General features: G+C 40.2%; 1 protein-coding gene across 1 annotated transcript in view; it reads left to right on the top strand.

The window, feature by feature from the left end:
- LOC125611480 (polycystic kidney disease protein 1-like 1) overlaps window positions 1–12,645 on the top strand; it is a 46,082-nt gene that overhangs the window by 18,510 nt on the left and 14,927 nt on the right. The window contains exons 14-17 of the mRNA XM_048786319.1: window positions 2,981–3,091; window positions 10,324–10,456; window positions 11,314–11,397; window positions 12,000–12,151. Of these exons, the coding sequence (XP_048642276.1) occupies window positions 2,981–3,091; window positions 10,324–10,456; window positions 11,314–11,397; window positions 12,000–12,151 (480 nt within the window). The remainder of the gene's footprint in view (window positions 1–2,980; window positions 3,092–10,323; window positions 10,457–11,313; window positions 11,398–11,999; window positions 12,152–12,645) is intronic.

The raw sequence follows: 12,645 nt of genomic DNA, 5'->3' as shown, positions 1-12,645 counted from the left end.
TGAGCTGTGATAAAGTGCTCTCACACTGATAGGAATGTAAAAGGTACAGCCAGCCCCCATGGGGGAATTTGGAACTCTCTAGCACAAGTACAGATGTGCTTACCTTTTGCCCAGACTCCCCAGTAGTAGGAATCACCCTTAAAGACACATTAGCAAAAATATGAGAAAACCCGAGCATAAGACAATTAGTGCAACATCTTGTGTAATAGAAATAGCTTAGGAATAACCACATCTTCCCAGGAGGACAGGGACAGCAAGGAGTTGTGTTTAGATATAACAAAAGCATGAGGAGCCCAGCACAGTGGAGCATGCCTATAACCTCAGCTGCTTAGGAGGGGGGAGGCAGAAGAATCCCAAGTTGGTGGCCAACCTCAGCAACTTAGCGAGACTCTTTCTCAAAATAAAAAAATAAAGACTTAGGCTGTCGCTCAGCAGTAGAATGCTTATCTAGCATGCAAAAGCCCTTGCATTTTCAGTAGTGGCAGGCAGGGTTGGGGGGGGCGGGCGGTGAGGATGGCTTTTAGGGAAAGACCTTCAGGATCTAATGGGAGAAGCTCCAGATAAAGGACTTGCTTGGTGTGCTTCCCCCGCTGCTTAACAGAAAGAATATGAATATGTATGCCCATGAGTCTGCTTATCTTAAAACATAGGAAAGGAAATTACATTTAACTTTAGAAAATGAGTGTTATGGAGAGAGAAGAATAAGATTTTAAAAAGATTTGTGTTAAGATTAAAATTTTGCCCTTACTGGTTAGATTCCACCTCAAAAATATTGGAAGCTTCTAGTCCTAGTTTTGAATTAAAAGTGTAGATATGAACTAATGTGGAATTTAAAACAAAAGAATAATATTTCCCTAGCTCCATTCACTAAGAAAAGAACTAGAAACAATCCAAGAGCAATAAGCCCCAGCACCTAGATTCCAGTCTACAGATACCATTTTCCACCAAAATAATAATAATAATAATAATAATAATAATAATAATAATAAAAAATAAATAAAATCCAGGAATTATTGGGATTTCTGATTTAAAGTCTGTGACAGAAAATACACAAGCTGCTCCTGAAACATTGTTTAATCAAAAGATTAATAACAACTAGAACCATCACCAAAGGACTCAGAAGCCAATTTTAAGGGAGTTCATGTTGGTCAAAGATGGGATAATTTGACACTAGATTAAAAATTGCAACTATAATGAATTAAAGGTTATGAAATATATTTAAAGCCATGAGTTTAGGATGATGCCAAAAACTGTAATAATTGCAACTAACGTTAGAAAACACGCAGAAATCCCCTTTTTAAAAACTAGGAAATACTGTTGCCTTTCCCAATAAACTGCACCTCTGGGAAAATACAGGAAAGGAGAAGGGAATTTTTTTTTCACAGAGGTATTCCAGCTGCTAGGTGAAGGCTAATGATGGAATTAGAACTTGAACGTTTTTTGCAGCTTTTAATTAATTAACTAATCTAGCCACTACTCATCAACAAAGGGCAATATAAAAGAAAGAAGGAGAGAGACCCAGAAATAATCAGACATTGTGTGTTTTCTGACCATCACCCCTAAGCCAGTCTATCCCGAAGAATTCAATCTTAATTTGATGAAGGTTGTTTTTTCTTTTGCAACTTATAGTTTATAGTGAGAACACACTAAATAACACTATAAGGAAGCAAAGACATACAAATCTATAGCACACAGAACCAATTTGTTCAACAAGTAAACTGCAAAGCAACCAAAAAGAGTTCCAGTAGGTACATAATATTAAGAGACATAACAGAAAAGTGGTTAGTGTATTACATCATATTAACATCATAAATAAGGAAAACCATATGATTCTCCCAGTAGATGTCCAGAATGCATGTGACAAAATCGAACATTAATTCATGAAAGAAGGAAACCCCAAAACTCAGCAAACTAGAAATAGAAAAGAAATATTCTAAGCTAATACAAAGGGTATCTATAAAAAATGCTTAGTCTAACATCATACTTGATGGTGAGACACTTTTAGATCAGGAACAAAAGCAGAGATGTCTGTTCTCTCTCCCATTGAAAGTTACAATAGAAATCCTAGCAATTGTAACAAGAAAGAAAAAAAAAACATGAAAACAATATAGATTTGAATGAAAAAATAAAACCATCTACTAGCAGATGACAGGAATAGTCTTAACAGAAATTCCCAAATAATCTACAAGAATGACTACTAGAACTGATAAGTGAATTTAGCAAGCTGGTAGGATACAGGTCAATGTAAAAACATAAATCATGCTTCTATTACACCAGCACAAAATAATCAGAATTTAAGAGGCAATACCGTTTACCACAGCCCCAAAGAAATGAAGTATTTAGACATACATCTAAGAAAGAATTCAAGATCTGTGTGCTGAAACTCATGAAACTGTAATGAAAAAAAATTCCTAAATAGAAATACTGTGTGCATCAATTGGGAGACTGACTTAATATTGTGTGAAGTCTTTCCAGTTTGATCTGTAGATTCAATGTAATTACAAACTAAAATCCCACAAGTCTTTTAAAATGGATACTGACAAACTGATTCTGACATGTATATGGAAAACAAAGAATTAGAATAGTCAAAAAATGTGAAAAAGGAACAGATTGGAGGATTGACACTATGCAATTTTAAGATATACTATAAGGCTGCAGAGACCAAGACTGTTGGTGTTTTGCAGCAGAATCAACACACAGCTCAATAAAAGAGACACATAGAACCACACAAATATGCTCAAGTGATTTTTTTTTATAAACAAAGACCATTCAATGGAAAAAAATATATTCTTTTCAAAAATGGTGCTTAGAAAGTTGGATTTTGATGTGCAAGAAAAATAAATGTGAGTCTCAACATATCTCATACTTTATACAAAAATTTCCTCTCAGGATTCCATTAAAAATGTTCTGCAGAGGGAAAAACCTGGGTATATGCACAGAGGGTTATGAGGATGCTGACTTGAAAAATCTCTTCTTACAGAGACATTTCCATGTACATTCTCATGCTGCTCCTGCTTTTGTTAATAATATATGTGAAATTCTGCCCAGATGAATATTCTCTCAATCAAGCTATCCGGAAGGAATTTATAAGGTGAGAGATTTGAGGAATTCCTCTAGATCTGGGAGTTGTTGTACTAGTTCATGACCAGTGCACACCAAGAGGGAGCCCCGAGCTCAACATTCCAGAAGCAGCTTCCTTCACTTTGTTTCGTGAGCAAGCCATATCACTTGTCACATCTTGGTCTTTTAGTACTGAAGGGGGAGCCCTACAGAAGTCTAGTCTACTTCTTGGGTCCATTTTACCTGTGCATGACTGAGGATCAGTGAAAGGTTTTCACCACATCCCACACACAAAATTTGAGAAAGATTCTCAAATTGACTCACTGGACATTATTTCCCCAGTGTTGCCTCCATTTGCCAACTTTGAGCATGCTCTCAGCATCTCATTTTTGGTAAATAGTGAAACAAGGATATTCCAAGGCACTTTGAGGTCTAGGTCAAAACAGGGTCTTACAATTTCTTATTTGTGCAAGACATTAGAGTTCTTCAACCACAAGCTATGGTTGCAATTCATAATATATGACACCCAATTTCAAACTATCTATAATACTTCCTCAAGTATTCTACCATTTCTCAAGTGTTCATTTACTTCTTCCTGCTTTTAAAAATGGTAGAGTTTCCTGGAGAGCAGTATAGAGATTCCTCAAAAAACTAGAAATGGAACCACTATATGACCTAACTATCCCACTTCTTGATATTTTCCCAAAAGATCTAAAATCGGCATACTATGGCAATGGGACCAACTCCATATTTACAGCTAAATATTCTATAATAGCTAAATTATGGCATCAACCCAGGTGCCCATCAATAGAGGAATGGATTAAGAAATGCCAGACAATCCCTGGAGGGCCTGAGAAGCACTGATGACTGGTGGGACTGGTGTCTGACCACGCTCCTGGATGGGCTGCACCTGGGAGGCCCCTCCGCCGCCGCCGCTGNATATATATATATACACACACACACACATACACACACACACACACACACACACAAAATGGAGTTCTACTCAGCCATAAAGAAGAATGAAACTATGGCATTTGCTGGTAAATGGAGACTATCATGCTATGTGAAATAAACCAAACTGAGAAACTCAAAGGTCTAATGTATTCTCTCATATACAGAAGCTAGATTAAAATAAAGAAAAGGAAGAGGTAAGGATAAGATAATATAAAGAACTAATCAAATATAAATTAATAGATGAACAAAAGGAAATCGAGTAAAGGAAGGAGAATGGGAGAGAGGAGAGAGAACAGGAAGGAAAAGTGGGAGGATCATGAACTGAAATTGATTTTCATGCATGTATGAGTTTGTTGGGATGAATCCAACTACTATGAATAAATATATAGCTCTAATATAAAAATGAAAATAGTAGAATTTTGCTGGGTACAGTGGCACACTCCTGTAATCACAGCAAATAGGGAGGCTAAGGCAGGAGAATCACAAGTTTTAGGCCAGTCTTAGCAACTTAGTGAGCCCCTAAGCAACTAAGAAGACCCTGTCTCAAAATTAAAAAAATAAAATAAAATAAAAAGGACTGGGGATGTGGTTAAGTGAGTTTCAATCCCCAGTACCAAAATAAATAAATAAATATAAAAATAAATTAAAACAGTAGAATTTCTTGTAATTCCAGCTACTTGGAAGGCTGAGGCAGAAGGATCACAAGTTGGAGGCCAGCCTCCACAACTTAGTGAGACCCTGACTCAAAATAAAAAAGAAAAAGAGTTGGGGATATGGCTCAGTAGTAAAGCTTCCCTGAGTTCAGTTCCCAGTACTGAAAATAAAATAAATAAACAAAGAATTTCGTGCGAGGTAAAAATGAAAGAACTTAAAAGTACAAAGCAGAAAAATTACCTTGATACCCCAAGGCAGAGTCATTTGTCAAGCTATTTTTCTTTTCCATGACTTAACATCTTTGAAATTGGGACACACATTGTAACCAACATATACATTTAAATCTAGCATTCCTTTTTCATTGAAAGTTGTTATTAAATCCATAATTGGACTTTATTTCACCTGTTAAAAACATTCTGTCTGATAGTTTTTTCAAGGAAGTGTGACTTTGAAATCTGAAGATCACAGAATGAGTTGATATTCTCAATGGCTTCAGTATTAGAAAGTAAAATATTTCTCTGTGTTCTGGGGTTTACATTCTCTTTCTCCAAAGAATATTTTTAAACAGATTTTTATAGCATTTCTATGAGCGTATTGCCTTTGACTAAGTAATTAAATTTGATAGAAATATTTTTTGCAGGAATGAATGGAAAATTCATATAATTTTGTTTATTATTTAAGAACATTTGTTTTTATCTTCTGCAAAAGGGAGGTTTATTGATACCCAGTCAGATAATGACTAGTAAATGTCAAGCCCCTTGTTAGTTTTATGACTCACTAATGTGGTAAGACCTGAAAGTTCCAGTTCATTGAATCTGGATTCTCCAGAGCTCAATTATACAACATTTTATTGTAAAGCTCAGTGATATTTTCTGCCTACTCAATTGCAAAAGCAGCAATTATTTTTGTTGCTTTCTGACTTTTTAGGTCTCTCACCTGGGCAGGTGCACAAAATATGCCAGTAGGTGGCGATGTGAGCAAAACAAAATGATGATTTGCTGCGTTCTCTGGAAATGGAAATACAAACCCGAAAAACTGCTGACTTTGGCTAGTTTATTTTTTTAATCTTACATTTCATAAGTCAGCATTATCTGACATGTTTCTCATATGAATTGTTGCCACTTGGTATTCAAGTCAGAAATATCACAGCTGAGATAATATTTGTGAGATCTCGCACGTACTTGAAACCAATGTGCTTAGATGAACCGCTCAGATATTACCCCTGTGGTTTCTCAGAGACCTTATGATTCCACAAGGATGCAAAATCTCACTACCTCTGGATGGTCTAACATATCTTGAGCTTGTACTTTGGAGGAATCTAGACTTGGTTGCTGGAATAGGCAGGACAATTAAACTTGTGTATACTTGAATGACTTCAGGTCATACCCTTCTCTATCTTCTTATCATTTTCAACAAAATCACTGTGTCCAATAAGTCTTCTGGTCTCCCCTTTTCATGGAGAAAGATCTGGATGAAACTTCTACATTTCTGTTTGCCATGGGTATTGCCATGAGCACCTTGTCCTTGCCCTTATTCATGTCCAGGTGGATATGAAGCCAGGTGGGAGGACTCTGCTCTGAGGAACATTTGTTCCCTTCCTTACACTTTGGCTCTGGTGCAGAGCTAGACTCATGCTTCCAACATTCTTATGTCCTGGTTCATATCGGAATGTTTAAAACTGGACCCTCTCTGCCTCACCTCACCATCCCCACCTCCCCCCACTACCCCAACACCTCACTCGCACCCCCATCCACCACTCCCTGATCCTGAAACATCAACAACTCCTGAAGGCTTGTTGTTTGTAGCATTCCAGAAAGAGGAGCTAAAGGCCAGGAGGGAAATGAATTACATGGACTAGGCTTCTGGCTTTCTTGTAGCTACCAGGTGACTGCCAGTCCTTTCTAGGCTATAGAATCTTCATCTGTAAAGTGAAGGAGTTGGGCTCCTGGGTTTCTGTGTCTTCACAAAAAGTTACCATATTATTGAATTCTGTCATATTTAAGGGGCATTTGAAGTGTTTCTGAACTCAATAAGGTCTTCATAAAATTCCAAGTAAAATAAAACAAAAATAAAGTACCAGTAAATGAAAAGAGCACTCTGTCCAAGTGCCAGGCATGGAAAATGAGGCTGATTTTATCTCTCACATTGTTTAGCTAGTTTTGTAGGCCTGTTTTATATAATTGCTGTAATTAGTACAGACAGAGCCAGAGTATTCTTGGCTCATTTGGCTCACTACCTGCACTCCAGTGTGCCAGGAGTGTGTGTGAGATGAATTCACTCTGGTGTGGGATGTCTCAGCTTGAGTTTTGCTCCGGTCTTTCTTGACATAGCTTCTTTCATGTTATCTCAACAGGGGCCAGAGTCAGACAGTGAGAACATTCCTTCAAAAGTCATGCAAACTTGGTCTGGGGATGTATTCAGTGATAGAGCACTTGCGTGGCATGAGAGAAGCCCTGGGTTCAATTCCCAGCCCTGGGAGGGAGGGAGTTATGCAAAATCAATGTAGCCATAAAATTTATACTACTTTATTTGATAATAACACAGGAGCATATTGGATGATAGGTATATAGTCAGTTTATCTGTCAAATAATCTTGCTTCTAAGAACAGATGGTTAACATTTCTCTGTTGAAAATTAAGGATCATCCTCTTCCCCTCCTCCTGCCCTTTCTGTCATTGCCTCTCCATCTTTCATGTTTTCCTTCCCCAGGGGCTGTGAATATTTGCAGAGCTGTATCTTCTTGTTTTATGTTCCCATCTCTGGTACCTCTCTGTTTCTTCTTCCCATCCTCTTGAAGTTTTGGTAGGTCTCCAACTTGCTCTGTGTTTGACATATAGTCGGACCAAAGTTTCAGAGAAGGGGAAAGTAGAGAATCAGCACCCAACAGGCAGCCTGCATAGGTTAGGCAAAACTAATGAAGCCCAAATATGTGAATGGAGAGGAGGTCCTCCATCTGTAGGAAAGATGAAATAAAACCAGTCAAATTAGCTAGCTGGAGTTTTATTCCCACATGTTATGGAAAATTTTGAACGTATTAATAGTGTATATAAATTGTTCATTGAGACTCTTTGCATCTTTCTCTTAACTTCTATGTTAATAACTTTTCTCTTTTTCTTGGATTCTTTTCCTTTTATATTGTCCAATTTTGTCATGCCTCTAAAATTTTAAAACACTTTTTCTCAATTATCTCCAAAAGCTTCCCTCAATCACCAATGAAATATCTACTCCAACTCTTGCCTGAGAACGTGTTCTCTGTGCTGTGCTGGCCAACATTTAACTGTCCTGTTCTCTCTGGAGAACAAGGGCACTGGCTTATAGCATCTGCCTGCCAATTTCCGTGGTGTAAATGCTCCCACCATTGTCCATTTCATGCAACCAAGGTGATATCCCTGAACATGGAGTTGGAAAGAGAAGTGCACAATTGGTTGTCAGGCACCCCCATCTCTGTAGCCTAACTTTGCTCAAGTCCACGACCACCATTTGAAGAACATATCTTGAGCTTGTACTTTGGAGGAATCTAGACTTGGTTGCTGGAATAGGCAGGACAATTAAACTTGTGTATACTTGAATGACTTCAGGTCATACCCTTCTCTATCTTCTTATCATTTTCAACAAAATCACTGTGTCCAATAAGTCTTCTGGTCTCCCCTTTTCATGGAGAAAGATCTGGATGAAACTTCTACATTTCTGTTTGCCATGGGTATTGCCATGAGCACCTTGTCCTTGCCCTTATTCATGTCCAGGTGGATATGAAGCCAGGTGGGAGGACTCTGCTCTGAGGAACATTTGTTCCCTTCCTTACACTTTGGCTCTGGTGCAGAGCTAGACTCATGCTTCCAACAGTAGCCTTGGGTGCACATGGTTCTTTCACATTGACTGAGCAAGCTGAGAATGGTACATTCTGTCAGGTTGAAATTAATTTAGTGCTTCCTTAAGTCCATCCCTTGGAGGAGAATGAAGCAGACATCTAATGAATACAATAAAGAAGCTAACTGGATCAAATGGTGATTCCACTCCAAATTTTCTAAGGAATCTCCATACTGCTTTCCAGATTGGTTGCACCAATTTGTAGTCCCACCAGCAATGTATGAGTGTGCCTCCCCCACCACCAACACTCCTCACCAATCCTTATGGTGGTTTGTATTCTTGATAACTGCCATTCTGACCGGCATGAGATGAAATATTAGAGTAGTTTCAATTTGCGTTTCTCTAATTACTAGAGATGTTGAACATTTTTCCGTATATTTGCTGAGTAAATGTATATCTTCTTTTGAGAAGTGTCTAAAATAAGATGGACATCATTACCCTAGGTACATGTATGACTGCAAGTGTGCTGTGTCGCTACATCATGTACAACCAGAGAAATGAAAAGTTGTACTGCACTTGTGTACAATGAATCAAAATGCATTCTGCTATCATATATACCTAATTTAATTAATTAATTAATTAATACTAAAAACATTTTTTTAAAAAGCTAACTGGATAAGCCAGGTATAGCTCAGTAGTACTTCGTTTGCCTAGTATGTATACGGTTGCAGCCCCAAGTAATAAAAAAGGCAGTTAATTGGAAACTAGCATTTGCTGATGTCCTACTATGTGCCAGGCTGCTCTTCAATTGTGCCTACTCATCCAACACTATGGGAGCAGGTTAAACACCGTGTCCTTCCACCAGTCAGTGGAGAGAGGACTGTGCCCTGGTCTGGGTGTCTGGCACCCTCTGCACCAGCCATACTGGCCACCCACTCCTAACTTCCCAAGCATATGGCTTCCTCTGCTGTCCTCTCCAGCCTGAAAACCTCCCCCTCAGATGACCATGAGACTCCTCCCTTGTGGCCTTCAGGCCTTTGCTGACTGGTCACCTCATATATTCCTTAGCCACTTGAACTAAATCCTTCAGCTTTCTCACCCTGCCACTTTCTGTCTGTCATTCGTGCTTAGATTTTCCCTCATTTGTATTTATCACTTACATAGTATGTTTTGCTTATGCAGATGATCCTTGATTTATGATGGGGTTAGGTCCTGATAAAGCCCTCATATACTGAGAGCACCCTAAGTTAACACCACCCGCCCAGTTCATCTTCCTCCTAACTTAGCCTGGCCTTCCTTGAACGTGCTAAGAACACTGACATTCACTTACTGTTGGTGTAGCATCTAACACAAAGCTTGTAATAAAGTGTGGAACATCTCATGGAATTTATTGAAAACTGTGCTGAAAGTGGACATTTAGAGTGGCTGGATGGTATGCTTTTCCACCATTGTACAGCCAAAAAAATTGCGGAGTTGAACCCACAGGGGACCACCTTATATCTTATTTGCTGTTCATTTCCCCACAGGAGGGCAGGGATTTTATTTTTCATTGCCAGTGCCTAGAAGAGGGTCTGGCATTTAGTAGTTGCACAGGAACATTTGTTGAGTGAATGTGTGAGTGAATGAACAAGTGCTTTGCCTGCTCTTCTTCTTTCTTTCCTGCCATGGAGGAGCAAAGGGAATTCCAGGATTTGTGCCTCACGCTATGGATGGCCTTGACTTAATTCCTGCAGAGAATCTAAAATTAAAAATTGGCAAGGGAAAAACCAGTTTTTGTTCTCAATTTTGATTGTTCTCAAGGATATAGAAATAACTTTTTTGTTGTTGTTTTTGTTCTTAAATTAAGAAATGCCAGACAATCCCTGGAGGGCCTGAGAAGCACTGATGACTGGTGGGACTGGTGTCTGACCACGCTCCTGGATGGGCTGCACCTGGGAGGCCCCTCCGCCGCCGCCGCTGCTGCTACTCAGGGGACTCAGGTGGGCTTTCCTTTTCCTCTTCACTGCACATCACCCCAGAAGTCACTTGACAGGGGACCTGCAGCACCGTTTGGGTCCTGAATAACCACGTGGCTGTAAGGTCTGTGACTCTGCTCTGTGGGTGCCTTGGCCAACAGAGCACCCCACTACTTTCCCTGTCTGGAGCCCACTTACTCCTCCCATGTCACCCTCCTGGGCTCTGCAGGATGCTCCATGTTCTGCACTTGCAGAGCTGAACCAGACACAGGGGGACTTCTGGGAGACATGGGGGGCAGAGATGGAAGAATCTAGTTCAGTATGTAAAATACCATGGCAAAGGCACAAGGAGCATCTCAGAGCAGGGAGGAGCAAATGGCTAAGACAGGGCATCAAGGAAGCTTCCGGAAAAAGGCAAGTCTGATCCCAAGTTCAGAAGAAAAAGTGAATGTGCTTTTTGTATAATCCAATTCTTTGTTCATATTTTATTTTCTCCTCCCTCCCCTTTTAAAGATAAAGTATGTTTATCCTGCAGTCCTCAAACATTTTCTCATTTCATTTAGTTTATTCTCTATAGTTTTGTGGAATGACAACATTATTAAAACTTGAGAAAAAGATAAAAATAGATCATTCCTATGAAGTGCAAATTATAAAGACATCTTTTGAATGATGTTAGTCCTTTTCCATAATGAGGCTGGGGAGGGAGTTGTGTCTTTCTTAGAATGTTGCTTGCATCCTTGGAGTGTTTTTTAGAAGGAAGGATTTGGGCCCTGATAGACTAGGCAGTTACCAAGTATCCCCATGATTCCTTAGCACAACTTGAAGGTGGTGTTTGAGGTTTACAACATGCGCCTTCCTCTGAGTCTCTTTCTGTTCTTTAGCCTGGAGCCCTTGGTGGAAAATGCTACCTAATAGGCACTTCAGTAATTAAGCAGCAAAAAGTTTCTCCTTGCAGAATACACAAGGTAAGATGTTCTCCTTCTTTTACTTCTAAAAATAAACTTAATTAGAAAAGTCTGGGAGACACTGGTGCTGGAAGCTGGCAGATCTATTGGCTTCTCAGAGCACTAAAGGTGACTTGAACTTGTCAGGTGCCAGGGCTGGGAAGAGTGGGAGCCTGGCCTTCTTTCTCTCCTTGTGGACTGTTTCCAAATGCCTCTCCTAGGCTCAGCATTCTGCAGTAGGTTTGCTTGGTTCAGTTTTTCCTTAGAGATCTGGTGTTCTAGGTGAAAGCAAGAATTTTAAAATCTAAAAGTCTAAAAATAAAATATTAACATATTCTTTGCTAGAAATATCCAAAATATGACATTTTACTTGTATCATCCCTTAATGGGATCTGCATCTGTCCAAGCCTCAGACTGCTCATGTACTGACTTTCAATAGGTAGAGCCTTGATCCCTCTAGCTCATGCTAGATCCCAGTGACTATGAGACAGGCTGAAAAATGGTCCTGAGTAGAGCAGGGCACCTTGTTATATTATGTGCATGCAGGGCTTGGAAACCCCAGAATACAGTGAACCTGGGAACAGCGGTTAGTGGCTTCTTCTAATTGGTAGCTTGTCCTACAGCCTCCCAGGCCATTTTCAGCGCTTCTCGAGGACTCTCCTCCTACATGCAGCCCTGCAAATGGAGGTTTTGAGAACCAAAATGTGACCCCTGGTGGTCCCAGGGTCTGGGGGTTGAGAAAAGAGGACTTCGTGCTCAGCCTGGGCAGAACAAGGTCAGTGCGAGTCAGAAGCCAGCATTCATCTGAACCTGCTGGGCAGCTCCTGGCCCAGACACCACTGGATGTGCCCATCTGCACAGGTGCTGCAGGCTCCAGAGGCAGGCACAGCACTTTCATGGCCTGCACAGTACTTGTTATTGCTGTGATGTGATGAAGAGCTGTACTTTAGGGTGTGAGAAAACTCAGCCTTGGGCCTGCAGACTAAGCACATGGGGGAGAAGAGAGCAGAATGTTCTCCCAAAAAGTGGTTACTAGAGCCTCCCAAGGCTACAGAGGTTTTGTTCTATGCTGACTGTGCTGATCAGGGTGTTTACATGTCCCCAGATGTGGAGTAGGACTGTCACTTCTTCGTGTCACACCAGGAAGATGAGGAGCAGACACCGCCCACACTGTGGCCAGACCTGTGGTCAGGTGGCCTGCCCCATCCTGCCAGAACCCTTTGCTCATCCCCACCTTCCTGGCTCCCTGAGCAGCCTTCATCCCATACC

The sequence above is a fragment of the Marmota marmota genome, unplaced genomic scaffold (genome assembly GCF_001458135.2).
Source record: "Marmota marmota marmota unplaced genomic scaffold, marMar, whole genome shotgun sequence".
Taxonomy (NCBI): Eukaryota; Metazoa; Chordata; class Mammalia; order Rodentia; family Sciuridae; genus Marmota; species Marmota marmota.
The sequence above is the reverse complement of the archived record's forward strand: the minus strand, read 5'-3'. Positions and strand labels throughout refer to the sequence as shown.